At 38.9% G+C, this 27,859-nt stretch overlaps 3 protein-coding genes and 1 pseudogene across 5 annotated transcripts; 3 read left to right on the forward strand and 1 right to left on the reverse strand.

The window, feature by feature from the left end:
- Positions 1 to 1,433: 1,433 nt before the first annotated feature.
- Positions 1,434 to 13,929, reverse strand: LOC148886401 (uncharacterized; annotated as a pseudogene). Its single transcript, XR_016117776.1, has 4 exons — positions 13,803 to 13,929; positions 3,203 to 3,324; positions 2,518 to 2,865; positions 1,434 to 2,437 (listed from the first exon to the last, which is right to left on the reverse strand). The product of XR_016117776.1 is annotated as an uncharacterized LOC148886401 (transcript).
- Positions 4,951 to 7,352, forward strand: LOC148886402 (thy-1 membrane glycoprotein-like). 2 transcript variants are annotated; one of them, XM_089016435.1, is made up of 4 exons: positions 4,953 to 5,328; positions 5,757 to 5,800; positions 5,897 to 6,220; positions 6,303 to 7,352. In XM_089016435.1, exons 2-4 carry the CDS (start codon positions 5,770 to 5,772, stop codon positions 6,407 to 6,409), a joined length of 462 nt encoding a protein of 153 aa, XP_088872561.1. In that variant the 5' UTR covers positions 4,953 to 5,328; positions 5,757 to 5,769; the 3' UTR covers positions 6,410 to 7,352. The 2 variants fall into 2 exon arrangements, with proteins under 2 accessions (XP_088872560.1, XP_088872561.1); XM_089016434.1 differs by having other exon boundaries at positions 4,951 to 5,328; positions 5,757 to 6,220.
- f11r.1 (F11 receptor, tandem duplicate 1) lies at positions 7,943 to 13,689 on the forward strand. Its single transcript, XM_089017606.1, has 10 exons — positions 7,943 to 8,192; positions 9,873 to 9,932; positions 10,504 to 10,620; positions 10,882 to 11,025; positions 11,815 to 12,017; positions 12,106 to 12,208; positions 12,427 to 12,534; positions 12,749 to 12,761; positions 12,874 to 12,934; positions 13,025 to 13,689. Exons 1-10 carry the CDS (start codon positions 8,141 to 8,143, stop codon positions 13,058 to 13,060), a joined length of 897 nt encoding a protein of 298 aa, XP_088873732.1. The 5' UTR covers positions 7,943 to 8,140; the 3' UTR covers positions 13,061 to 13,689.
- Positions 13,919 to 27,053, forward strand: LOC148886404 (ubiquitin-associated and SH3 domain-containing protein B-like). The gene is made up of 14 exons (XM_089016430.1): positions 13,919 to 14,551; positions 19,754 to 19,807; positions 21,053 to 21,239; positions 21,555 to 21,753; positions 21,828 to 21,997; positions 22,091 to 22,299; positions 23,660 to 23,804; positions 23,994 to 24,114; positions 24,191 to 24,313; positions 24,417 to 24,509; positions 24,633 to 24,777; positions 25,686 to 25,792; positions 25,971 to 26,080; positions 26,173 to 27,053. The coding sequence occupies exons 1-14, from the start codon at positions 14,424 to 14,426 to the stop codon at positions 26,308 to 26,310; spliced, it is 1,929 nt and encodes a 642-aa protein (XP_088872556.1). The 5' UTR covers positions 13,919 to 14,423; the 3' UTR covers positions 26,311 to 27,053.
- Positions 27,054 to 27,859: the final 806 nt, after the last annotated feature.

Raw genomic sequence — 27,859 nt, forward strand, 5'->3', positions numbered from 1 at the left:
TTTAAGAATTTTGAAAGATGCATACTTTGTAATTTAATAAAGTGGAAAACCGTGATCCAAGCATTTAAATCGGATTACATCAATTCTGACAACATTTAGGGCATAGTTGGTACATTCCATTCAAATTTCTAATTGCATGCCAGCATATATTTATAGTGGATATTTTTTATGCTGTCTTTTTGGACTCAATGGCCACAAAATTAAGTACACTTCTGCAATCAAATTATTTATATGAAATGGTACAAATTTACTTACTCTTATTTTAAGATTCAAATGAGCAAAAACAATAAGTATGATCCAGGTTCAGGTTCGAATCAAGTCACAGTCAGACTCATTTCTTTTATGGTCACATAAACCCGACATACTGATAGGATAATGCATGTCCTTAAATAACTGAAGATATAAAGGCTCTATCTGTTGTCTTTTATGAAACTCATGATCAATTTCTGCTCGCCACAGAATATACATTGTTATTGCTGGTCCAGTTACTTCAAATGACACGACCAATGGCTATGCGGGGAAAAAAAAGTTAATCGTTTTCATCTTGAAAACAAGCAAAGTAAAAATTTGCTCATCGGCTTTTCACTGGAGAACACCTTAATAATGGAATGCCAATCTGTTGCATGCTGACTTCCACAAAGGTCACACCGCGTGGGCGTTATCCCGCAGCCATTTATGTACAATTCATTCACAAATTGACTCGCGTGTAGATTTTGGGGGCAGTGAATGCTCTTTTAATTGCCCCCAAAAATTCACCTACTCGCTGTTGCAACATTCAGGCCCAAGCCAATGTCTCACAAAAATATTCCTTTGGCAACATCTGGTATTTGGTGCTTATCCACAATGTCGAACCGAGGGGAGGGACTTTATTTTGTCATAACGTAGTGCAATGGCAAAATTACAATGACAAACCATTTGGGATGGGCATCAGTGAATCACAGTTTTTGGTATTTGCGTCACTGGTGGGATGATGTGATATAATTTGTTCAATCAGAGCACTTGGAAAGGTACAGTGTTTGACATAAAATATGGCATTTTCATATTTATTATGGCATACTGGACGCGTTTTCTCAACGTGTGCTCTCCTCACACGCAGTAAACCGAAGCATATTCATTTATTTTGATGTTGTGACGCCAGCTATATTAGTGACGGGTTTGCCACTCCTAAAATCCACGAGGAATTTATTGGTTTAGTGAGTTTTTAAATATTGCAATTAAATCCAGATTGTTTCTGTGAACGCTGTTGTCGCCACAGAACCGAAAGTTATAAACACTTAATACAATATGTTCAATCCAGTATGACCTCAATAAAATGGCTGAATTTAAACCGATAGCTAACAGCACCATCTTTAGGGAATATTTGGTAACACAAATAACAAAACTGATTACGCTTTTATCTGACGCACTGAGTGTGATAACAAAATATGTCGACAAAAACAGCGCGTGTGTGGATTTACACTTTTATTGCTTTATAGCATTTAGTTCATACAGTATTTGGCAATACAGTATCAGATAGTTAAATCATCTTTAAAGTACTGATTTCAAACAATACTCATCGCAGAGAACCTCCACGAAAATGGCAACCATAATTAAAAAGAAAAATGCGACATTCATTTTCAAGTAATTTTTCAACTTGCTTACTTTCAAATAGTTTTCAGGATAACAAGAGGAAGAGGAATCCTGATGTTAAACATCGCAAGATTGTCAAAGTTAATGTCAGACATTCCGTCCAAAAATGATTTGTACTGCCTTTGTTTTGGACAAATAGTTACTTACGGTTTCGGCTGTTGGGTATATTAGCATCTCTAAATTATTTGAACTAGACTGTATTAATACACATATCTGGTCGGGTGAAAAACAGTATTTAGATTATAATGCAATTCAAGCAGTACTTGTTGTTACATGGTTGTGGCACTATATGAGTATATGACACAGCCACAATTTAAGTGTATATGCTGAAGGTTAATCGATTTGTATTCAGTGCAGCCTAAAACATGCAAAACATAATGAACGGTATGTATCCACAAAGAGGAATGTGACTCGTTTAAAAAAGCAAACCAAATCCTGACCACACACAAAATGAACTTGGTCTTAAGATATCATATCGGATAATCATGTTTCCTGGGGTAAAACAATAAATACTGATACTGATATCTCTGAAACAAAAGTACAATTAAATACATATTGCTAACTTGAAAGAAGGTGCTTCTTTCAGGCCCCGGAGATGTATTTTTCCATCTTGTGGAATATTCTCAGTCATGATCATCTTAAATTGATTTAACACTTAAGTGAGCTTTAAACCAGGTCCATTGTACCATTATGGAAAGTTCACGGATTCAGAAGACCCACTGCCACATGAACTGTGACAGCACCACTGACAAAAACCACGGTGCGGTTTCAAACATCACGCTGATTGCCGAGCAGATTGGTAGAATCCCTGCCAAGAGAGTAGAATGTGACTTGATATGTCGTTTTATTTTATTATTGGTATTTTTTTGAAACAAGAAGCTGACTCACGGTGATGCACAGCCATGCTATTCTCTTTCCAGCTCGTGCCTTGGTAAACCCTGCATGTGTATGTATAAGGCTTCTCATCGGCCATCGGCGCCCAGGTGAGGCGGCACAAGTTTGGGGCAAACAGGCTGACGTTGCTCCTCCTGCGGTCCTCAGTGGACACGTAGATGACGGCGTTGGGGTACGTGCTGCCCACCAGCCTGCTATCCTGACGATACTCGCAGTAGGGACCCGGGATTTCTTTGGAATCTGGAAACTCACAGTCCACTCTGACGTTCCTCTCCAAGTAAGTCAGGCATGGAAACATCTGAGGCCCACGCGGTGGGAAAAGAAATGTGTAGAAGGAACTCACTGGAGAGACACAAACAAAAGAAGAATTTTGTTGCGTTTTTTTTGTGAGCAGAATCTTGCATGGCGAAAACTACAGTCTTTTTAGTTTGCTGACGAAGCTTTTCGGATGAGGAGCGAAATGTCAGACACCTTCAAAGAAGTACAGATGATGGGTGAAAAAAACCTTTTCATCGATTAAAGTCTTATGTAATAGTAATTTTCCATGAGGAAAAATATTGTTATTTGCATATATCGGATTCTATTCATCTGCCACAGCGTGTTGAATTTCAATAATTTCAAATAATACCATCTTGTTGCATTAACAATTTAGAAAGAAATTGTAAATAAATTAACTTACTGTGAGTTTGCTGTGTTATGATAATCCTGCTAAAAAGAAGGCATGCTGTGGTGACCAGGTAAGGCGCCATTTGTTTATAGTATACCATCCAGATTACATCAACCTTCACAGCACGTTTTCACCTGCAGAGTGAGACACGGGACCTCATGAGTGTTCTGCACGTACAAGATGCCTGAGTACATCAGAGAAGACAGCAGAGGCAGAAAAAAACAACACCATGCAACATAATCATGGCCTTTAAAAATCACGGGTCAACGTAGGCTGCAGATGTGACGACGCCCATGCAGCGACTTCACTGCAGCAAACTGCCCAGCCGCATAGTGTCATGTCGTCTTGAGCGCATATTTACAGTAAACCCTCATTTACTCCCGTGCACCTCTGCACCAAAAATGTTGGGATATTTCACAGAATATCAAAATCGTGTCGCACGATTTAACCGTCCTACCTGATCGTTGCACACAATCTGACTTTGCTTCCGTGCTGCAGGGTAACAATCCAAGGCACCCGCAGACGCGCACACGCGCACGCACCGGCCTGTTTTTACTCACGCTGGCATGCGGACAATGATATTCTGACTCTGTGTTTGTATTGATTTCATTTCTATGCGTTTGAGTTAATTAATCAAGTCTCCCACAGACCTCGACCCTCACCCCAAAAATCAATTAAAAGAAATACTGTTACTGAACACCCGTACCGCAGTTCCTCACTAGCTCTATCTGGTGGATAGAGTCCAAAAACAGTGACAGTATCGTTATACTGACATCTAGTGGCAATTGTAGGAATTGCACAGTCAATGTACGTACGGTAATTCATCTTTAGGCATATAGTACTTGTACAACGTATTTCACAACAGTTTCAATTTACACAAAGTTTAAAATAAAAGAACGGCCATACAGCAGAAAACATAACATCATAAAATCTACGGTTTTTTAGTCGAGACCATTTTTAAATGATTTTCTGCAGCTCTGGGAAAAATAAGTGGCCAAACACTGCTTTTTTTGTGTATTTCAACAATGTTTGTGTTTATTCCACTTGCCTATTCTAGCGGTTGCCATATTCTGTGATTATTTGGAATCATTGTTATTGGTTTAAACGAGACAGGCGTTTACCATTTTTGTGAGGTGTAAGTAGGAGTGACATCAATTAACACGAGCAAAAATTGCACAGTACATTGCAGAGCTGTTTTAATGAGCTATTCGCATTTGTGTCTTTGAGAGCGCTGCAACACTGCTGCCAAATTCCCCAGAGACTACTTTGGCAAGGGAGGTGTTCAGCAAATGTCCTTGAAAAGATAGATGAGCAGTGTGTACAGGGTGTACTTCAGAGGATACAATGCATTTAGCATCAAGAGTAACGGCATGGATGTGATTCTTGTTTTATTGCAGATTTTTCACCCCAAAAAATGTAACAAAAAATTATGGATGGTTGGGTTGTGAGGCATACACGCCGCCCTCATTCAAGGCTGTGATGGCATTCGATGACACCATGCGGAATAAATTCATAACTGTACTTTTCTTTTGTTAATATGACACTTCAGTTTCTCAAAATAATTGAAAATTCATTGCCAAAGAGCTAAATAACAGCGCAGCAGAACAAGTGGGTCATAAAAAAACTTACACTGTACCGTCTATAAAAACACTGAAGTACATCACTTTTAGACAAGAGGGGAAATATCACTTCCATTTTTGCGATGTCATTTTATATTTACTTTAAACAAGTAGAGCCAGAATGTGTGTGTGTGTGTGTGTGTGTGTGTGAGGGGGGGGGGGGGCTTCCATACTATGATAAACTACACATTAAATTATTATTAAATGACCCAAGAGGACCTTCTGTACATTTCCAACCACTGAATAAGGACTGGCGGTGTAGCCAGTCAAGTGTGTCAGCAGATCAAATTATGTCCTCTGTCAAAAGCCGTGTGAAAAAAAATCCAGTAGAAATGTCGTTGTAATGTTGATAAATGTCCCTTAACTGGAGTGGAGAAGCCTTTTCTGCCCCTCCCTCACAATCCCCCCCGTCCCTCCCTTACTCTCGCCTGTGTTTCTTCTCTGAGCCGACCTCTACTGTAACAACCCCTGGCATCACTGCAGAGCGCTGAAGAGGGCAATAAAACTGCATCAGACAAGGTGAGGATGATTCATACGCTATCCTTTGCAGAATCTCGCATAGAGTAAATGTTGACTTTTATGACATAACAAATTGCTCCGGATTGGACCTTTTTAAATTCAAATAATGATGATCTAAATGAGTTTCCAATGCTTTTAGTTTTCAAGTAAATATTTTAAATGACATTGCATACAATTTAATGTATGTACTCATTATGTTTTTGTAAACCTCAGTTATGATTTTAAATGTGTCCAATGATCAAAATGTTTAGGTGTGGTTTGGAAAATGAATGCACCTGCTTGTGGCACAGTTGGTCAATCCGATCAGAACCTTTGTGACAACATAGCATGTTGTGAGCATTATTGGAGTCAATAGGGAATGTTAAAACATGGAAATGATGCAATAGATATGTGCGTGTGTACAATCATTTCAGTGTTTGTTTTTCCAGGAAAGTTGCAAGAATGTTATTGCTTACTACCATCCTTTTGTTTGGTAAGGTCACTCATGGTACCATTTCTAAACTGAGTGCATTTTTATTCACAAATAATCTCTTTCTCAATGTACGATTTGTCATTGTGAATATTTTAGGCTTTACATCAGCTCAGAAAGTGATTCAATTGTCTTACTGCTCGGTACAAGAGAACCACGTCAGGCTTGATTGCAAATATTCGCTTCCCGCTGAGTCACCCCAAGTATTTTGCAAGTACACACAAGGGGAAAGACTCTTAGATACCACCAATCCAAACGAGGAGCAGCATGCCCCCTATAAGCACCGAGCAAAAGCTCGCATCTTCCCGGGCAACATCTGCAGGTTGCTGTTTAAAAACCTGCCAAACGGCAAGTCCAACTTCACCTGCAACATAAAACTGGCCGACTCAGCGACAGCTTCCAAAACCTCGGTGGTGGAGAAAAGTAAGTGACCTCAATGGTGAACATCCCGTTTGAACTATTGTGAGTGACGGGGATTAAAAACTCTTCTCCGTCCTTATTGCAGAGCTTCTCCTTCCCTGTTCTGCCTTGAGTTTCCTGTTACAAAGCTGCAGTGGCCTGCTGTTGACCTTGATGACACTTCCCACGCTACTTGCTCTTCACTGGCTGTGAATGTGGCGCTTATGCTGCTCCACCTGATCATTTGGTGGCTGACAGTGGACTCGCAAGGCTGTGTGTTGAGCTGAACGGACACAGCATATCTAGGTTTAGTGTTCAAACTGCATTTAATGTATCCTCAGCTGAGTTCAATCACGATCTCAGGAAGACAGAAGTGAAATGTGATTATATTCTGTAGCATTACCACTTTTAGATGAATCATGATCATGATTCAGTTCTATAGAATGGGTTATTCGTACCTCAGGAGTGATGCAAGACATTTGCCCATTTCTGCCAAATAATAATCAGTCCAATGGTATAACGCATTATATGCTTTGAATGCATGCATGAGGTATCTAAATAAATAAATAAATATATATATATATATATATATATATATATATATATATATATATATCATAGATGGTTCTATCGATAAAGTATTTGTAGTAATGCGAACAATGTTTACATGCTCAAATGGGTAACAGTAGAGTGGCTATGTGAAGCACAACGACGAAAGTGCTATTGCATGAATCCTGTCTTGTTTGGATTTACTGTATGCTGAAGGTGAAAAGAACAGAAGCCAATTACAGCTGGAGTTAGAGACAAGCAATGGTTCATCAGTCAACCAAACACAGATGGTTGTCTGACAGTTAATAAGCTATAATTGTTTATACGAGTGTTAAGTGTTATTGTGAGCATTGGGAGTGTCAATATTTGTGGATTGTTGTTTTTTTTAATCATCTGAAGCATATTACAATTTTTGATTTGTGTCCATTGTGTATCATATTAAAAGGTAATTGTCACCTTAATTATCCCCAGTTCTCATAATCAGAAGTGGGTTTTTTTGTATTCTCCTTTTCCTTATTTTCTTTCTCTTTGCAATACACGTTAAGTTTCAGAAATCATAAATCGGGAGATTTTTCTATTCGCGACTGTAAATTAGACGTAAATAAAACACAAAAATGCTTTCATTGTTTATACATTCAATTTGTATTAAAAAAATGTTTTTTTTTTTTACATTTTCTGTTGTTTCACCTTTCAAATGAACTGTCTGTATTGTGTCAATAGTTGTTTGATAACGTGAGTACAGTATTGTGGTCAAAATCGGGAATCTCCCGACCCAATCGTGAGACTTCACAGGTATGCTTTCGAAACTATTCTTCCACAATGTACTCCGATTTCAGTCTAAAATCTAAGAGAAATTTACCTTTTAGACAAACATTTTTATCATTATTAATGATTCGGCAAACTTCGACAGTTGCAGCACAACTGAACTGAAGGCGAACTATGATATTAATCGGAGGTACTTCACAGTTTCACTCTCGTATGACGTATTCAAACTGGGAAACAAACGAATCCTTACTGGCTCATCCTGAGGATGAACGACGTGAGACTAGTGTCCATAAGAATGTAACGAAAGCGAACCCCTTGCTCTCATTAAGGTTGACCGAAACTTGCAACAATCTACGCATTTGTTTATTTTTAGCCCTTGTCGAACCTGTTGTACAACTCGCCCAGTTGTCACTTCCCACCTCCCCTTACCGGAAGTGTGGGACACACTTGTCACCTGAACCTACGACCAGGCAGGTTATTCAAACCGTCGTCCATATCACGTTACACGCCATCAAATTAGAAATTATCTATTTTTTTTTCGATTGGATATTATTTTTGGAAACATATTTTGTTGGGGTGATCAGACGACGGAGACGCTGCGAAACACAACGCCGAGAGAGCAGCGCAAATATGTTTTTCGCATGGTTGGTTTCGGCGCTTTTGTTCGCGTTCGCGGCGATAGGTGAGTTGCAAAAGTAACTTATCAACGTGATTTTCTTCTTTTAATGGTTGAAATATTTGTGTGATTGTCAACCCGAAACGTCTTCACGAATAAATGATAGTCCAGGTACTTAAAATATTCAACGTTGGCAATTCACAAAATGGAGGACTACCTATTTCTTCTCAGGTGCGTTGAGGAAGTTAACAATACAAACTGGTAGAAGTCGACATATTGGACACAGTCAGTGTTTGTTGAATAAATTATTTGATCATCTCAAACTTGAAATTGGCCCTGAACTCCAACAATGTAAGGTGTATCATTTATGTCACAACATTAGGGGACGTCTGTGTGTAAATAATTGTACTCAGCGTCAACGATACTATAAACCATAAAGTAGGTATTAATTTACAAAATGTTTTACAGTATAGTGATAAAGTGTTGAGTCCAATCATCGTCCTTTCATTTAGCGAGATAAGTTAAAGAAAATCAATTAGAAACTGCTCTCAGAATGCAGCAAAGAAATTCATGCCACGACTCCACCCACATCTAAATTATGAAATTAATGTCTTGGTGTTGATGATTTAACATATGATTTCTTTTCTACAATGCACACGGGTTTAGAAATGTTCAAGGTTATGATTTGGCATCACACCTTATCATGCCTTAAAGACATAGTTTCTTTTTAGATTGTTACAGTTTTGATTTGATGCTGCTTCACCAAACCGGAATGAGTTGGGTGTTTTCCCCCTCTGTGCTTAACAGCTTGTTAGGAATGAGATGTGCAATGTATTCCAATTGTAAGTCGCATACAGTGATTCACAACCAGAGGCATGAGAAAATACAGTATGCGATTTCACTTAATTTGACTGCAAGTCATTAGAATAAAGCACACCAGGACCCAAATTCTGTACTTAGGCATAAGTCTTGATTTTTTTTGTAGAAAATACATATGACAGTACCAATTAAAATTATTTTCTTTTAGGTCTAAAATGTACTTGAGTACAATTTGATTTTCACTGTGAGTTTACAACAAATATTTTGATAAATTAGCACAAGATAAAAACAGCTGACATAGACATGGGGCTTCTTTAATTGCCTTATGCTTGTGAGTAGAAGAAAAAAAACAGGTCACTCTATCACAACAAATGCTTCAATTGCTTTGCTGACATTGTGAACAAAGTACAGTAAAGTCTCGTTATATCGATATTCAAGGGAGTCCGAAAAAATATCGATATAACCGGGACTATCGATATATCCGACCCTGTTCGCATGTAATTTTCTCAGTGCGTGCATAGAAATAGTATCGATATAACCGGGACTATCGATATATCCGATATCGATATAACGAGACTTTACTGTAACTAAAATCCTAAAGGAAGAACAACTGGGCTAAAAGCATCTTGTGTGTCTTTCAAGACCAAACTGAGTTTTTGAACAATAGATGCAAGACACGATTTATTGTAACAAGCCAATTTTGACAAAGTAAGGAGTAAAAAGTATGTTTTCAAATGTAGGGACTGGGGAGTAAAAATAAATACTGAACCATAGAAATGATAAAATGGCAGACCTAGCTTGAGGGACTATTGTACATTACTATCCCAGTGGTTAGCATGAGTTCAATATTTTTCTGTCTTTGTATGTAAGGTTTATTCTCTTATCACTAATATAATTAAAACATCTATTTTGTATTTTTATTGACAGGTGAAAGTAGCTTTTCAGTTTCCACTTCTAATGCAAATGTGCAAGTAAAAGAAAATCAAGGTGAGTCTTTTTTGTATTTAATTTTTTCAACACAGTAGTCTAAAGAATGACCCCCCCAACACGCAAGATTTACTGATATCACCGGTATGCGTTGAGACCAGTGATTGCTCTTGTAATATGGTTTTGTTTTTGTTGTGTATTAGACAATTGTATTGATTGTATTAAACTGGGGTAGTGCTATTTTGATCACAATTTTGGGAGCGAAGTTAGATTGTTAGTCATTAATTTATTAATTCATGTATTTTTAAATTTCCTGTAGGCTCTTTCATTTGTGTTACGACTTTGGCTGAATATCAGTTTTTTTTAGTTTTGATTGAGCCTTGCCAGTTAACAAGTGGCTGCATGTTCAGATTTTGTTTTTGTTTACAGTGTTTAAGCTTTACAATCTAAAATATGTCTCATGACCTGACATAATTTTGGCCTTCTGTTGGTGTTTTATTTTATTTTTTTAATCTGTAGCTTGGTATATTTGCTCAGATGTAAGATTTTTGTCTATAAAAGCCTTTATTATGAAGTATTTCTCTTTCTTCCCATCTTCTATTTAAAGTGATTGTGCTTTCTACCATTGCAGGGGTTGACCTTACATGTTCATACTCTGCGGACTTTGGTTCAAGCGCCAGGGTGGAGTGGAAGTTCAAAGACCTGACAGGGTCACAGAAATATATCTATTATAACGGGAAAACAACAAGTAAGTTATTTGAAATGAGCATTTCTCCAAGGTCGCTGGGCCAGATGGGGTAGATACTGCCCATGTATTGTACATATTAGTTATGCTTTGTTATCAACCAAGTTTCTCCCAAACAGTTGAACTGTATATTCAACTTTCCCACTCACATCTGACGTCACCATGAACCCACCACCGTTAATAAGTAACAGACAAGCATGCTACAAGGCAAACTGGCAGCGGTATACATTGTGTGTTGTGGTTAATGGGCAACTTTTCTCCCAGCACCATATTCCAACCGTGTGACCATGCATGGCAGCAATCTGAGATTCAGCAAAGTGACCCGTGTGGATAACGGAGTGTACGACTGTGAGGTGTCTGGTGTCAATAGCCAGTTTGGGGAGGCCAGAGTGAAGCTCACAGTTCTTGGTAAATATTTTCTAGGGCATTTTACACTCTCTTTCTTTTATCTTCTCTAATAGGTTTTGCTCCTGTTAAAGTTGGAAAAAGAAATTGTTTAAACTTGTATGATACTTTGCCACAAAAGTGTCCAAATGCTGCCCTAAAATTACAATTTCATGGATTATTAGACCCAGTATCACTAATTTGTGTTTGCCAACTAGTGGCGAATGATGATATTACAACTTAAAATCACAGTAGATGTCAACAGACGCTCCCCACCTTAACGAACGAGACACGTTCTGAGCGGTCGTTCGTAAGGTGAATTTGTTCGTAAGTTGCTTTAGTGCTATATTTTGTATGGAGTGTATGTTTAAATCAAACACTGAATGGAAAAGTATAAAACATAGATGCTCTACCAGTCATAAAATAAATTCACACTTACTGTAGTACGATGAAATATATCCTTGGGTCTTCAGTAAGCCATTACTGAAGCTGCTGGCATGTAATTACTGAATTCTGTGCCAGCAGCCATGACTTTTTGTTATGCTTCGCGTCCTCCTGGGGCGTTTGTATGTACCGTTTATTCGTAACTTGAATGTTTGTAAGTTGGGGCGCGTCTGTATATTCAGATTTTGGTTTACTTATAAGATTGTTTTACATTTTATATATTCTTCAACGTTTTTTCTCTATTTTAAAAATAGATTTGGAGTGTTTTCCTCTTTTTTGTCACTATTGACATCCTATTTTTCATCCATTTTTGCGCTGCAACACCACATTGCAATAGGTGAGTGAAGTAATTTTTTTTCTTCGCCACAGTGCCTCCGTCAGCTCCGTTGTGCAGGATCCCCACTTCAGTGACCACTGGCAAAAATGTCATCCTATCCTGCCACGATAAAGATGGCTCCCCTCCACCTCAATACAAATGGTACAGAGACAACATCCTTCTGCCACCTGAACCCAGCAAGATTTCCGGCTTCCAGAATAGTACCTATGTGCTGAACTCTGCAAATGGCAACTTGGTGAGCTACAGTGCTCTTGACCAACTTTACTGCCACCACCTCATTTTCAGATAGAACTCCTTTACAACCCGGCCATATGTCTTTTCAGGAGTTTCCATCTGTCAAAAAGACGGATACAGCCCAATACGTTTGTGAGGCTTTCAACGTTGCAGGTCCTCCACAACGCTGTCGGGCTGTGAAAATGGAAGTCCGTAAGTGAAATACGATAAAAACATTAAAACTGTATACATATGCACATTAAGCCTTATTTTTGTCTCAATTAAGTTGTACTTTTTGTGGAGTTGCATCTCACACACACCGGACTGCTTTTGTATTTGTTCATGTGCTGTTGGGTGAATATGATAATTTGTCATGTTTATTCAGTGAAAGAACCTCAAAATGACATTTGACCACAATCCATTTCTTTAAGGTGACATTAACACCGGAGGCATTGTTGCTGGGGTAATCGTGGCTCTCCTCTTGCTCGTCCTTCTCGCTGTGGGAATTTGGTATGCTCACAAGAAAGGATACCTGCCCCGTGAGTATACACCCATGCATTCCATTGCCTGTTAGACTGTATAGCAAGTTACTGTCTTCTTCCTTGTTTGCAACAATGGTGTAATTACGAATGGAACACAGGACTGGTATACATCGTATTAATCGAATTACAATTAAGAGTAGTAGTTTTCATCACCAAAATATTGTAGTTGACCAATAGCTGACTTGATGTCTTTCATTCTTTATTATTACAGAAATGAATGAAAGGTAAGAGGGTTTTCTTATTTTACATTTGGCACAATAGAGTTTTCCCGTTTTAAAGTTTTCCCGTATAAAAGCACACATTCAAAATGTATTTGTTTCTTTTTCTGTCTTCTAGCAAGCAAAAAACCAATGTGGTCTACCAGCCGCCTTCTGTGTATAGTGGTGAGGATGACGATGTAAGTGTAACACTGCTTGGCTCTTTCCATTACACTTTGTGTTCTATAAATGTCAACGTATATTGATCAAGGTTTTTTTTCCACCTTTAGGGCGACTTTAAGCAAAAGTCATCCTTTGTGGTATAGTCAGTCTACAAGAAACCGTCTTGGCTGGTTATAGCTTTACCCTTGCACATGTCATCCTTTGTATTAGTTTTTTTTATTTTGTTTTTATTATCCCAAAATTCTTCTTGAATATTTTTTTACAAACCTGCTGTAAATTTTATATATTTTTTTGTGTTGTTGGTAAAGTACTGGCCTTGGGTGTGACTGACTTTTTGTAATATTTTACATAAACAATGCATTGAAAATATTGTAAATTTTCTTCCATGAACTGTAACTTGTTACATTTGTTCTTAAATTCTGTTTGTCTATGACTTCAGTTTGAGAACTACATTGGTTCAAATAATCCAAACAGATGTAGATGTACTGTATTTTTCCCACACAGTGATTGAGCTTCATATGAAAAGCATAGCAATAGAGTTTGACAAGTGTGTATTGAATATTTTTTTTACCATTAAACGCCATTTCGTATAGTCTTATCACAGCTTTGACTTCTTCTTGACGCTAATTTTTAATTTCTGGCAGTTAGTCCTCCAACAATGAATTTGAATATTTATTTATGCAACCTTGTAAGTTTTCGGGAGGCTTGGTGAGTTTGGACCTGATGAATTAACCAATGTAGCTTTTCATTAAATAACGAAAATGTTTTTAAATGAGTGTTTGTTTTTCTTCTAGTTATGTCTACATTTTATATATGTATATATGTATCTAAATATGTAGATGTAGATGATATAGATAGATAGAATTTTTAAGCAGGTTTGCCTACCTTTACCATGGCAACAAGGTTTTATATTTGCTGTCGTTTGCGCATGCGCGTTGACGCCTACTTTTCAGAGACCGGAAGTGTGAAGCACTCTTTCCACCATCCGCCCCCGACCGCTTCTGCATCACACCACCTCAAACTCGTCAGAATAACAGCGCTCTAGTTAATTATTTTGCTGTCATTTCCACAAGAGACCCACGGGTGTCCTACCTAAGATCCAAACGCCTCGCTGGCGCATTATCTTGAGGTGTCGCCGATTCTTGACTATCAGGGAGATATATTCTCTCTGTGTCCCTCCCCCTCCGGGAAACAAGCCCTCGGTGGAAAGAACGAAGCTACCGTCTGAGTTGCATCTGATTTTTCATCCGGTGGACCGGATGCGAGAGGCGAGTTCGACCCCGATGTGCTCCGCTCCGCGGCCGGGGTCGGTAGCTTGCGACCACGGCTGGCCCAAATAGTCGAGGTGACTCGTCATGGCTGACCGGAGATCAGTGTTGGCTGCAATTAATTTACACCGAATCAGACTTTAGCGTCCCTGTTTTTAGGCACAAAAAATGCATGTTTTTTTTTTAAACTGAAATGAAAAACGTCAGAGGAATGTTCTTCCCGATGGAGCAGTGAATAATGGCAGCGAAAGAGGAACTCTACGCCAAAGTGACCCCGCGGAGACAGCGCCAGACCCGCGCAGGCACTGTCAAACATGGGTCAACTCTGGAGGTGCTGCTGTCTATGGGCTTCCCGAAAACTAGGGCGTGAGTTTAGTGCTCCACCACACACACACGCACGCACTCACGCACACTACTGTCTGTACTCCGTATTTTGATGTGCCGTTTAGACTTTGGCTTCACTCCTGCAGAAAGATGATGTATCGTGTGACCCAAATGTTACACTTGCCAGCCTCTTCCTAGGATTCAGTGAATCCCTTCTCAAATATTCACCCCCGCCCCATTCTTCTTTGAGAAGGATGCGTTGCCAAGAAACAAGCCCCGTGTGAATGAAAAATGGAGGTTACATAATGATGTTACAAAGCCCCATGAATGATTCAACTATATTCCGCGGAACTGGCGCAGTACTTATCACTGTTGGCTTTTTTTAAAGTGATTCCAATATTAAGGGTGCCAAAACATCTTAAATCAACCAAATACGTACTGTATGTATTCTTCTTCAATTTGATATTTTTATTTCATGTAATTTGTGTCACATTGAGCCTGTAAGAGTGAGCATTTTGACTGAGGTCAAACGATTAATGGTGTTGTGAATGTATTGTAATATATGAGAGAAAAGTGGGATGTTCTTATTTTATGATCAAGTTGTTTCCCAACTGGCAATTTAAGAGAAAAAAATATGTAATTAGAGCCTAGCTTTCGTGAACAAGAACTTCATAGTGTTGGTGAGTTAGGCGTAGAAATGTAAACACCCATGCACGACAATCGGCCCTTCTGTTAAATTGAGAGGAATCGTTGCTGAGTCATATGCGAATTGACCGGTGCAATCAGATAGGTGGCCAGTCAGCTCGCTGGCCATGTCCGATGTCCGGAAGCAAACTGATCCCATTCCAATTTAAATGACGTCGCTTGTTTTTGGCAAAATATGGTAAAAGTCATACTCCATAAAATGTAATGTTATACTGTGCTAAGGATACACCAATACCCCAAGTATAATTACATACATTTATTGACTGGCAGATACCAAATACACAGATCCCGCAATTTTGATGGAAATGTGTTTAGTGTAGCATAAATCTCCCTCAGATATCGCGCTTCGATGAGCACTCAAAAACACAAAACAGCTTTATTACACGTGGGATGAATTTCACTCAAAAATAGTACGAAGTTCTCAAACAACACGGAATAATCCTCTTCCACTTGACAGTTCCATGTGTGTGCAGCTTCTCTTGCGGCCTGCTAGGGGGCAGTGTGTTGCATGCATGAATATTATAAATAAAAAATAAACATTTGCTAAAAATACACACACTTGAGTCTCAAGGCAAAAAAAATGTTATTGTATCATACGTTCATTCGTCACAGTAATACAAGTTGGTACACCTAAATTGATTGACGCTAATGTCAGGAGAGCACCAAAAAAAATCACAATCTGCTCTGTGAGATTAAGAAAATAGATTTTTAATATTTCCCTCTGTTCAGTAGGGATTAAACGGTGTAATGGCCAGGGCCCTGCTTTGATAATATCTGACCAGTGATGGGACATTATAATTTCCTCAATGTTATTAAAACACTCATTTTAAAATGTAAAACTTTTTTTAAGGCATTAAATAATGGTATTAGTTTCTTTATTATACATCCCGTAAAATTTTTGGTTGTCATTTTTGTGAGAAATTATTGACATGATCAGTGTTTTGTCATATTTAAAGGACAACCGACATCACTTTTTTGTTTCCTAACTGACATCAGAAAAACGTTTTATAGCATCTAAAATACCCAAAACACGCAGGATGATATTTGTAGTCAAATGCAAAACACCAATAAAAATGACTTAAAGTGTCCAAAATCTGCAAAAAAATTGAGCTGCGAATTGGGCATTTTCAGAAAGTCCCGCCCCCAGTTCGTGACATCACGCCAAGATGTCTAGCATTGCTTGAGAATCAAAACAATGACTTCAGATTCGGAGAATATGCTTTCTTGTTCGTAATCCAGTTATGAATATGATTCAAATAGTTCTGAAGAGGAAAGCATACATGTTTGCAATCGATGAAAGAATTTATTTGTGCCATTTTGAGGCAACATTGGGGGAAAATCTCTCACCCAAAAAAAGAGGCACAAAATGGCGACCTCCTGTGGCCACCTCCCTTTCCACAGGCTGATAAATTCCTTATATGGTGCTTGGACGCCCTCTTCTGGTCTTCTGGCGGCTTTTGGGTGCAACACGAGGTCCCCAGACCAAACAAGTACAGCAAAATACATTGACGTGATGGAAGGACCACTAGAATGTGTCTTTTGTACGGTCAGGGGCGGTCCTTTGGTGATGTCACGTACGGACTCGTCACCAACTCAAAAACAAGACTTCCTGAATATTCAGCGAGAGTCTTAAAACGTAAAATATTGCTATATGCGGTGGAATCTTTTTAAAATACGCTCAGTAGAAGTCATTTGAAGCCATTTTACAAATTATGAACACAACTTGTCCGGAGACGTCGGTTGTCCTTTAAAGATGATGTCAGGGGAAAATAATTGTCTGTTAAATTCACAATTGCAACAGTGGGGCAAAAAAATCAAAGTTGGGTTATTTTTCTAATTTTTTGAATTTACATGTAATTTTTGTGGTGTTTTTTTGTTGTTGGAACAGATGAATGAAATTTCAGTCCACTCAACATAACTAACCGTACAAAAGTTGTGTGTACATGAAGCACATTCCAATGGAAGCATTTTTCATGAACAAACTGAGCTCGGATTCAAGGCAGCTAAGCGGAAGTGGCCCATTTCCTGAAGTGGCTTGTGACCTTTTCTGCGCTCTCTGTTGAGATGGTGGTTTCAAGGGAAGCTAATGCAGAGGTTGCGATGTCTCACCCATACACGAAAACATGACACTGAGCAGGCTAGTGGTATTGAAGAAATATTTAAATCCAGCCAAGATACATTTTAACACAAAAACAGACGATCGTTGAAGCGACATACTTTGAATTGTTTCATCGTTATTCTATTTCGAGATTTGGGTGATATACTTGATTGTTTCTTGATCCAAAATACTTATCCGTGTAAGCTTCAAATCATGTCTAACCAAGTGAGTTTGTCACACAATAAGTTGGAACATAGCACAACATACTTCACCCACACAGTGACCAACTCACTTCCTTTATTATTCAGTCGCTGACACGCTTTGTTGTATATAACATGTGACTTTGATCGTCTTTGCTCCAGAAATAATGAAACAGGAAGAACAGAATCAGTTCCAGACACTGACTATACACAACTGTTTTTTTTTGGGGGGGGGGCATGTGCCGAAATCAGAGGCTGCCGTTGTTTCTGACATTGAATTTCACACATTAGAAGTATCAAAACAAACAATTACAGGCTAGTCTATCCCACCAATACATGGATAATTTTGGTGGCATGTGGATTTGCTGCTTTTCTTCACTGTCATTAAACGCTGCAAGAATCATAAATTGAAGACTCGTGCTTTCCTCAACTATTCCATCTGGGTACATTCTGAAGTCTATGCAAATACAGTAAAGTCTTGCAAGGAGAAAATTTACATGCCGCAGGATCGGATATATCGATAGTCCGGTTATATCGATATTTTTTCCGACTCCCGAGAATATCGATATAACGAGACTTTACTGTAATTCGCTTTCATTCGAATGGATTCTCCCCTCGGCTGACCGCCACTAGAAGGGAATCCTCGCTTGGGTTTCTGTGTCACCGAGGGTTCATCCCTTGAAAATAACAGATAAGCAGGCCATCGTGGGTTTCATCTAGGATTGGATCGTGTGATGTCTCAACTCACAGCTGCTTGTAATCCCTTCATGACCTATTGAGAAAAATACTTTCCCATTCCGCTGGGACGGAATTAGGTGAAACTACTTTATTGCTTCTTTTATTCGGTCAACTATGTGGCAAACAATATGGTTGCACGCATATTATAATCGGGGTGTGCTATCTTTTGTGACACTTTAGCACCTGCAATCCCCATTGTGCACATTGGACTGAGTGAGGGAATACTGCCCTCGGGGGTCTGTAACCGAATGAATCGAGAACCCTCTCAGTTGGACCAAAATAATATATAATAATATAAAATAATAGTTTATTGAATGTGAATGCAGGACTGGCATAATGCAAATGCTTGACTTCATTTGACCATAATACAGTGAGACCTCAACTTACGAACTTAATTGGTTCCCGGACAGAGTGTGTCAGGCGAAAAAGTGTGTATCTCAAAAAAAAAAATCCCATAGGAAACCATTAAAATGGGAATAATCCGTTCCCGGGTTTCCATAAAATATACTTTTCAACTAAATAAGCCTTAAAACTACACACAACATTCCTTATTCTATGTATAATAAATGTGCTATTTTATTGTAATGAAAGAAATACACTGCATTGTATCATAAAGTCACTTTATTTACATTGGTCAGTTATGGCTTGATGGAATGGCGTTGGAGGTCGAAGGTCAAAGGGAATTGCTGTTTGGAAAGAGAGGCGCATTACATGACGACTGTAATTAAAGAAATAAACTGTGCTGTAAAATACAGTTTTATTTACTTTTTTGATGGTCGTTGATGGCTTATGGAAGGAGAGTCACCTTCCATAAGGACTGTTGGTAACTTAACTTCTGGTGCTGTTCGGTCGTGTGCTTCCGCCGTAGATCACTCCGCCAGCCGTGGTGGGTGTGTATTATGAAAATAGTGCTTATTATAAGGTTTAATTTTCATAAATTTGACGTTTGTAAGACAAAAAGTTTGTAAGTTGAGGTGTTTGTAAGTTGAGGTCTCACTGTACCACAATGTCTTCGTTTGACTTCCATCCAAATAAACTATAGAGGATAGTGACCATTTGTTTCTATTCAAAAGCGTAACAAACCGTATCTTGGAGTGACTAAGCACTTGATAGATGTGACCTTTTTATTGCCGTCTCATAGAGTGAAGGGATTCTGAAGTTAGTTGAAATATTCTGAAAATAATGTAAAACGTTGCATGCGAAATATTTCAAGCCGATTCAAGAACGAGGCTTTATGATCTGGACGGGTTGGCTATGAGCTATAAAAATGTCTCTGTTCCATCCATATCAATCCATTTGTACTTCGCCTTTCGATATTTTTTTTTCAGCAGCTCCTGGTATGAATTATTGAGTATGTATTGTCATGTTCCTACTTTCTATGGGTGTGTGTTCTCTTTTCGCTGTCCCGTGCGTGTGCAGCAATCTCTCTCTAATAAACATGGGCCGGAAGAAGATTTATTGATTTAGTGACTGTTCTCTCTCTTGATCTTTGTGTCTTTGCAGATTGAAAGCTTTAGTTTCGACAGGAGGGAAAAACGTCCAGGCAGCTTGCGACTGGTGAGAACCACATGCAAACACACACACATGCACACGCATGATGCCGCCTCCCCAGTTCCTAATTTACTTCTGGAATGTGAATAAAATTCAGCAATAGTAAACACATGAAGTGACACGTAGCTAGCGTCATCATCATAATTTTACCTGTATTTATAAAGCCTTTTTTCTGCACTGGTGTCAAAGTCGAGGCCTGGGGGCCAAATGTGACCCGCCACATCATTTTATTCGGTCCGCGAAAGCAGATCAAACTTATGAATTACCATGATGCTTGCTAAAGTCCAAACCAAAATTTTAAATTGGTCAATCACAATGACAGTCATTATTTTTTTTACTTCAAATTTGAAATTGTGTGTGTTGAAATATTATATTGTATATAATGTGTACCGTAGATATTATACATGTTTTAGTTCTATTTTTCACACATTTTTCAATGATCAACATTGGAAACACACATTTTTTCCCGTTATTCATTAACTTATTCAATGAAAAAAAGTCTCCACTCCAGTGCCAGGGTTTTTGTCATGTTCACTCAAATTGCTGGACCCACACAATATTGAATTTTAGGACTATATAAATATTCAATTCAGCATAATAAACCTTAGACTCTCATCTTTCATTACAAAAAAGAGTTAATTCTTAAGTTATATGGGTCTGGAGTAATATGAGCTTGAAATGGGGGCGGCTTTACAAAATACAATGCAATTCGTACAAATTGATTTATATAGTGCTTTAACAACAGCTGAGGCTGGAACAAAGCGCTGACATGGACAAAAGACATACTGCCCCCTTGTGGAAGGGAAAACATTGCCAGAGGTCTGACCAGCGCTTTATCGCAAGAAAAAAACAAAACCCTGACAAATTCAGGAATGGTGCTCCATGTCACACTTTTCAATTACCGAAAAAAATTGGGAATGGAAGCGAATGAGTTCATTTGTGGGGCGCTCAATATGTACATATGTAGTGGGGATGAAACATTCTAATGGCTTCCCCAAATTCCCCCGAGAGGAACCGTTACTATAATGTGACCCGTGGCAAAAAATGAGTTTGACACCCTTGTTTTAAAGGTTTTGTGTGTGTGTGCGTGTGTGTGTGTGTGTGCGTGTGTGTGTGTGTGTGTGTGTGTGTGTGTGTGTGTGTGTGTGTGTGTGTGTGTGTGTGTGTGTGTGTGTGTGTGTGTGTGTGTGTGTGTGTGTGTGTGTGTGTGTGTGTGTGTGTGTGTGTGTGTGTGTGTGTGTGTGTCTCCAGGCTCTTTTCCCATGTGGACGACCCTTTTCTGGATGACCCTCTTCCCAGAGAATATGTGTTGTATCTGCGACCCAGTGGTCCGCTGTTGCAGCAGCTCTCAGTTTTCTGGCAGCAATCTCGCCTGTCATGCGGCAAAAACAAGGCACACAACATCTTTCCCCACATCACCCTCTGCCAGTTCTTCATGGTCAGTGTCAATCTTACGCCTCTATATGTGGTCAAATGGGTGAAAGCTGGTGTGAGCATCAACATTTTGGATTGCGAGTATTCTAAAATGTTTTTGTATGTGTGGGGGTTTGTGGAGCCGTTGCAACGGTGTAAAAAAAGTGTTTTTGTGTTTGTCTGTTTTTTGTTTTGTGTAAGAGTGTGTGTAACAAAACACGCGAATGATTCACTCAATGAAGAAAATGTGTTTGCTTGGATTCATTAAGGTTACAATTTGAATCCTGCTGTCATTTGTCATCTTAGATTCAATGGGTTTTGTTTTTTTTGTCCACAACAGTGTGCCGATGCAAAGGTGGAGGCTCTGTCAGATGTCCTCCAAACTTGCGTGGCAAAATGGAAAGGTCGTATACCCATGCCCCTTCCACTGGAGCTGTACACTTCCTCCACCTTTATTGGCCTCTTTGTGGAGGAGCAAGTGGCGGAGGTGCTGAAGAGTTTTGCGGCGGATTTTGCAAAGGAAGCGGAAACTAAAGCAGGTTCATAATTGCGCGGTAAATTAAACGTTCAGATGTTGAATTGGTCATCACTGCGCACATTTTTTTATGTCCAGATGTGCACGTTGAGCACCATAAGAAGCAACTCCATGTCACATTGGCATACCACTTCCAAGGTAGCCATCTTCCAGTCTTGGAAAAGTTGGCCAAAAGCGTGGATGTGTCATCAGGCTGCGACTGGTTAGCTGTGCTCTTCTCCCGGGATATTCGCTTTGCTAATCATGAGGTAGCAATACATCCTCTCAAAAACAGGTGACGGTTCACCGTGGCCTTTCAAATGTTGTCTGAATTAATCTTCTTCCCTTTTTTTGTCTTCCAGACACTGCAAGTCATGTATCCTTATGCGCCTCAAAATGATGACGAGCTTGAACTGGTGCCTGGAGATTTTATCTTCATGTCACCTATGGAGCAAACCAGTGCCAGCGAGGGTTGGGTGTACGGCACGTCGCTGGGCACGGGGCTGTCCGGCCTCCTGCCTGAAAACTACGTTAGCCGCGCTGATGAGTCTGACACCTGGGTTGTTCACGGGTAAGATTAAGATGGAATGTCTCGATCCAGGGATGTCATATTTTTTTAGGGTGAACTGAGGCCCCGTTATACCTTTCAATGAGGTTTTGTGATTAAGGGCCAGATAAACAAACAGTCGGACCATATCCCAACATTGATTGAGCCATACCTGTCAACTGGCCTTATTTTGCCATATTCTGTACAATTTTTGCACATTTTTAGATTTTTATGGCATATAAGGTTTGTACGGAAAACGCAAAAATTGTTGAATATAACTTTGAGATATTTTTGATTCCGTTTTTGTATAAAGCTGAAATGTTTATTATAACATATCGCTACTCGTAAAAAGCGAAGTCAACCACCGAGAAAACAAGTCCGTGCGAAAAGTCTTAAGAAACAAAAGTTCAGAGAAGACAAGTTCCGGTTAAGTGGAATTTTAATTTTAATATCATTCGTATTTTTTTCTAAACATTATACATCGTACAAACACAAATTCATTCTTTTTTCAAAAACAGCCACAATGCCCTACAACAAACAACATACTTGATTATTCCTAGAAATATGTTTTAACTTGACAAAAGTATTCATGTTTACATGTGAAATTTTGTTAATAAAATTGGGCAATGAAATATTACACAAGCGTATGTTTTTTTTCTCAGTAAGGAAAATTTGAGCCATTAGTAAGGTCACAGTGTCTCGCAGTTTGACTGGTATGGATTGAGCAAAGACACATATTTTCCGTCTGTTAATTCTATTTGCACACCACCAAACAAAAATAAACACAAAAAAGGTGAATACACTGTTTAATTGTATGTTCTTCCATCTACTGAATGAACATTTAATTTTTCTGTCTCTCAAACTACGATGTACAGAGATTTGCAATCGCCAGCTAGTAAACAAGCTAGCAGACAACCTCGCAGACAAGCTCGCAGACAAGCTAGCAAACGAGCTCGAAGACAAGCTCGCAGACAAGCTAACAGACATTTAAAACAGATTATTTTCTTACAGACAGTGTTTAGGTGTTCAATTACCTGAGATGTTTCAGCGTATACTTCCGTCTTCGTCAGTATCACGGATGTTGTTGTGATGTGCCTTTTTTCAGCTGCTGTTACTATGAGGGCGTGACCTACCTGTCAGATCTGACCGGCAAGTCACCTAAAATACACTGTCTGCAAGAAAATAATCTGTTTTAAGTTAGATATCGAGTAGGCAGGATGAAATACAACTATAAGCTAGCAGACAGGCGAACAGACAAGCTAGCAAACAAGCTAGCAAACTAGCTAGCAAACAGTCCATAGCCCTGCTAGTCCATGACCCCATTTAAGAACATATTAAAATGTTTGTTTGTTTGTTTGTTTGTTTGTTTTTGTCCAATTCTCAGGTCTCATTCTATCCTCAACTACCCCTCCTCGTCCTCCGCTAGCACCACCCTAGGTGGGTTACTGTTTGATGAACAGCACACCAACAGTCTACTTGACAGTCTGATGGATCCTCCCAACCTTGCTTGCCTCGGTCCTCCCGTGCAGGTACGGGACTTCTTTATTATCGGTGATGTACAAACCTCACTCGTCTCATCTCATCCATTAAGCAGGACTCAGAACACACTTACTAGTCACAAAATGATTTTGGACATTTCTGCTGTTATTTTTAATCACTTTGGGAACGTTTTTTTCTGTTCCCAAACACATGGTCTCCTTTTGCCTTCCTCGTTCCAGGTGACGCGGACACCCGGTCAGTCCTCTTTGTCCAAAATGAGATTGTTTGTGTGTCGACACGGGGAAAGGATGGATGTTGTGTTTGGGAAACACTGGGTAACTCAGTGCTTTGATGCCAAAGGTGAGCATGGCGAGAGAACTCCTTAATTGCTTTTGTATCGTCACAACTAGCTAATTGACGATTCTTCTATGTGTAGGCAGATACATTCGCTCAAATCTTAACATGCCATCCAGCCTGCCACCCAGAAGCGGCGGTCACAGGGATTATGATAAAGATTGTCCAATTACTGTGTTTGGCTCCTCGCAAGCCCGTCTTGTAGGTTAGTTCTCATTTAGAAAATAAAAATGGAGTCTTCCACCCAAAGTGATGTGTTTCCCGTGATATTTCACTGTATTATATAATTGTATTGTGCTCGGTCCCAGGGGAAGCCTTGTTGGAAAGCCACACCACAATAGACTTTGTTTATTGCTCTCCTTCGCTTCGCTGCGTCCAAACGGCTCAACACATTCTGCAGGGTAGGACCCCTCAAATACTAACATACTAATAAATGCAAGACACTCTATTGCGCACGACCTACACAAAGCACAACCCAAGGGAAGTCCTCTGAAAGTTTCAATGTGAGTTTTTTAATGTTTCAGGTCTCCAACAGGAGGGAAAGACAAAAATCCGTGTGGAGCCTGGACTTTTCGAATGGACCAAATGGGTTTCAGGCACCTGTTTACCCACCTGGATCTCCCCAACAGAGTTGGCTTCTGCTAACTTCAGTATTGACACAACATACAGGTATACGGCCTGTATTCTGACCATTTTTGTATCATTTGTTCGTTAGTTTTTCAAAATAAAAAATAAAATAAATGATATGTTTTGTCATTATTTGATGCAAATACCAAAAATGAAAAAGGGAAAATGACTCTTTTGCGATTTCAAATTTAAATAAGTAATTTGTGTGTGTGTCCCCGTGTCTGTACGTATATAAGGAAGTTTGATTGATTTACATAATTTTGCATTTAAAATGACCAAAAACTCCCCGAAACAGCACCATTGGCCCATCTTTTGACTCTAATTGTCTTGACAACATTTTTATCAATATGGTGCAGTAAGGTTTCAATAAAGGTCGACACGAAGAGAGACAATGACTGGACTCACCGCGATTAAGGTGAAAGAAAGATCTGTTTGGTTCAAGTTCCTTCCGGTTGAGGCAACTTGCAGATAAAAATATCAGAATTGAAAAAAAACATGTAAAAAACGTACCTATTTTTTTTTAAAGAGGCCAACGATTATTGTTAATAATAATTTTACATTTTATTTAAAAGTGCCTTTCTAAACTCCAGGACACTTTACAGTTATTATTAATATGTATAAATATATATTATATTAATGAATGATTGAATTATTATATATTAATATATTATATTTTATATATTGCATTATGTATTGTATTGTATTCTATGTATATAATATATATATAGATTATATATTAATTTAAAAAAATACAAATTTTCAATGCTCAAAATTGTAAAACAATTTTTCTCCTCTTCTGTTCATTCAATATTTTTCCCTTTGGAACATTATTGCGTTAACCAATCATTATTTCCTTATTTTTTTAGAAAACAAATGAATGAGACCTAAATTTCTGTCCTTAGCGTAATAACACATGCCCTGAACGTATTCTTTATGTCCTCCGTCTGCAGACCTCACGTTCCCGTGAACAAGCTTGTCGTTTCCGAGTCTTATGACACCTACATCAGCCGAAGCTTCCAAGTGACTCGAGAAATCCTAACACAGTGCAAAAATCTAGGTTAGTGGACTCTTGGTCTCTGTATTTTATCAAATTGTAAATCATTTATTATGCGATATTCAAGCCATCTTGAATATCGCAAGTGCTGAAAATTGTTCGATGAATTGCCGATTGTCACTTTACAGCAAAGAAAGTGATGCTATCAGTGGAATGTGGTTCTTCTACCTCTTACACACAGGAAACAAGGTCTTGATTGTGGCCCATGCTTCCTCTCTGGAGGCCTGCACTCGCCAGATACAAGGACTCAGCCCACAAAACTCCAAGGACTTTGTGCAAGTAGTGCGAAAGGTCAACCAGATGCTGGTTACATCACATCGAATAAAATGTCTTCTTGTTTTCCCTCAATAACAGAGGTGCATCTGCTTTGTGCATTTCGACAGATTCCCTACTTGGGATTTTGTGCTTGTGAAGAAATGGGCGAGACGGGGGTGTGGCAGCTGGTTGACCCCCCCATCTTGCCTTTGACACATGGACCCAATCACAGCTTCAACTGGAGGGAAATGCTAATGCCAGACTGAAGAATACCGCACATTTCCTTTGAGATTGCAAACTGCAGAATCTATATTTATTTTGTATCCACAGTGCTACCAAAAAAAATGAACAAACACTCCTGGCTTCCATAAACTGCATCTTGTCCAAAACATTTGGTGTGTGTAGAAGGGGAGCAAATGTATCGATATGCACAGCTCAGGAATGTGATGATAAAAGCAAACAGTAGCTCGACTCATGTCATGGTATTCTCTCACCCCATATACACTGTGACAAGTCATATATGAGAGAGCCTACATGAATACATTTCAGTATTATTTGACGTGTGGCTACAACTTTGCTGCGGAAGAAGCACAAAAGAAATGCTGACAGGGAGGAAATTATCATTGATTTTAATGTGGAAACGGGCTGTTTGTTGTATCTGATATTATTCTGGTAACTGTCTTTTGTCCTGTTCCGCAGACTTATTATTATTATTATTATTATTATTATTATTATTATTATTATTATATTATTATTATTATTATTATTATTATTACGTGGACCCGAAGCAGTTTTGATAACCCCCACTGGAAATTAACGTGTAAATTAACGTCTTTAAAACGTGTTTTGTCTTCACCTCCTTGCTGCAGTGGAATGCTTTTTTTAACTACAGTATTTTTTTCATCTACTTTTGTCACATTTCACTTAATTGTACATTTCGAGAGATCAGGTTTTTAATAAATAAATCCGAATATCCCGTTGCGCTTACAAATGAATAAAGATGATGAAGCAACTATTTCTGAACGTGTTGCCTTACTGCTGTTTGAATGTCGCAGCTCGCTTGTCACGTGCAGCTGTGCAAGCCACTGAAAAAAATAACCTGATTAAATTCGAAAAGTTTAAATGGCACTGGCAATCCAACAATTTTAAATCTTGTACGGTTACGCTCGACAGTCTTATGTTTTGACTTTTGCAGCTTCGACGCTTGAAGAACGGAAGACGAAAATGACGCTCGTTAACTTTTTAGCATTTAGCAATTAGTCTAGCAGATATACAAACAAGACGACATGCGTTGTTGTCAAACGGGGCTTATTCCAAGTTTATTTTGCAACCGCCACCGAGTTTTTTTTTTGTTGGTTGAGTGTATTTTTTAAAGGAGCTTACTTGTGAGGGTAATCACAAGTTTACAAGGTGGAGGTAGAACTCGAAAATGGACAACTACCCTCAAAATGTTGACCAGTTCAGGTAAGACAAAGTGGAAGTAATTTATCAGTTTCCTGTGCGCAGCAATTTATCAAAATTCAATCATCCATATTTTGGAAGGTACTTTGGGAAGAGTGGGCAGTTTGGCACTAGATGGCGCTCGACCCTGGTGCTCTCCAAGTGGACTCACGATGTGGACTAAAAAGGTAACTGCATAACACTTTACAATTAAACGTTTTTTTTTTTGCAATATTGTTACTTTCTGCATTCTGTTAAAAGTTTTAATGGGATAGGATAACATTACAATCCAGATTTTTTTGAAAAAATATATAGTTTTGCTTTCTCATTAACACCATAGTGATTAACATTAAAATACATTGGCACCATACCAGA

Source organism: Hippocampus bargibanti, linkage group LG16 (assembly GCF_051943395.1).
Source record: "Hippocampus bargibanti isolate YZ-2025 linkage group LG16, ASM5194339v1, whole genome shotgun sequence".
In the NCBI taxonomy this organism is placed as follows: domain Eukaryota; kingdom Metazoa; phylum Chordata; class Actinopteri; order Syngnathiformes; family Syngnathidae; genus Hippocampus; species Hippocampus bargibanti.

What these genes read in the sequence shown, in the direction of transcription:
- LOC148886402 (XM_089016434.1), top strand. Translation starts at nt 5,770, where the DNA reads ATGTTATTGCTTACTACCATCCTTTTGTTTGGTAAGGTCACTCATGGT. An exon ending in AACCTCGGTGGTGGAGAAAA is followed by an intron (nt 6,221 to 6,302) that starts GTAAGTGACCTC and finishes TCCTTATTGCAG; the next exon opens with AGCTTCTCCTTCCCTGTTCT.
- f11r.1 (XM_089017606.1), top strand. Translation starts at nt 8,141, where the DNA reads ATGTTTTTCGCATGGTTGGTTTCGGCGCTTTTGTTCGCGTTCGCGGCG. An exon ending in TTATAACGGGAAAACAACAA is followed by an intron (nt 10,621 to 10,881) that starts GTAAGTTATTTG and finishes CTTTTCTCCCAG; the next exon opens with CACCATATTCCAACCGTGTG. An exon ending in ACTCTGCAAATGGCAACTTG is followed by an intron (nt 12,018 to 12,105) that starts GTGAGCTACAGT and finishes ATGTCTTTTCAG; the next exon opens with GAGTTTCCATCTGTCAAAAA.
- LOC148886404 (XM_089016430.1), top strand. Translation starts at nt 14,424, where the DNA reads ATGGCAGCGAAAGAGGAACTCTACGCCAAAGTGACCCCGCGGAGACAG. An exon ending in GCCTCGGTCCTCCCGTGCAG is followed by an intron (nt 23,805 to 23,993) that starts GTACGGGACTTC and finishes TCCTCGTTCCAG; the next exon opens with GTGACGCGGACACCCGGTCA. An exon ending in AACACAGTGCAAAAATCTAG is followed by an intron (nt 25,793 to 25,970) that starts GTTAGTGGACTC and finishes TCTTACACACAG; the next exon opens with GAAACAAGGTCTTGATTGTG.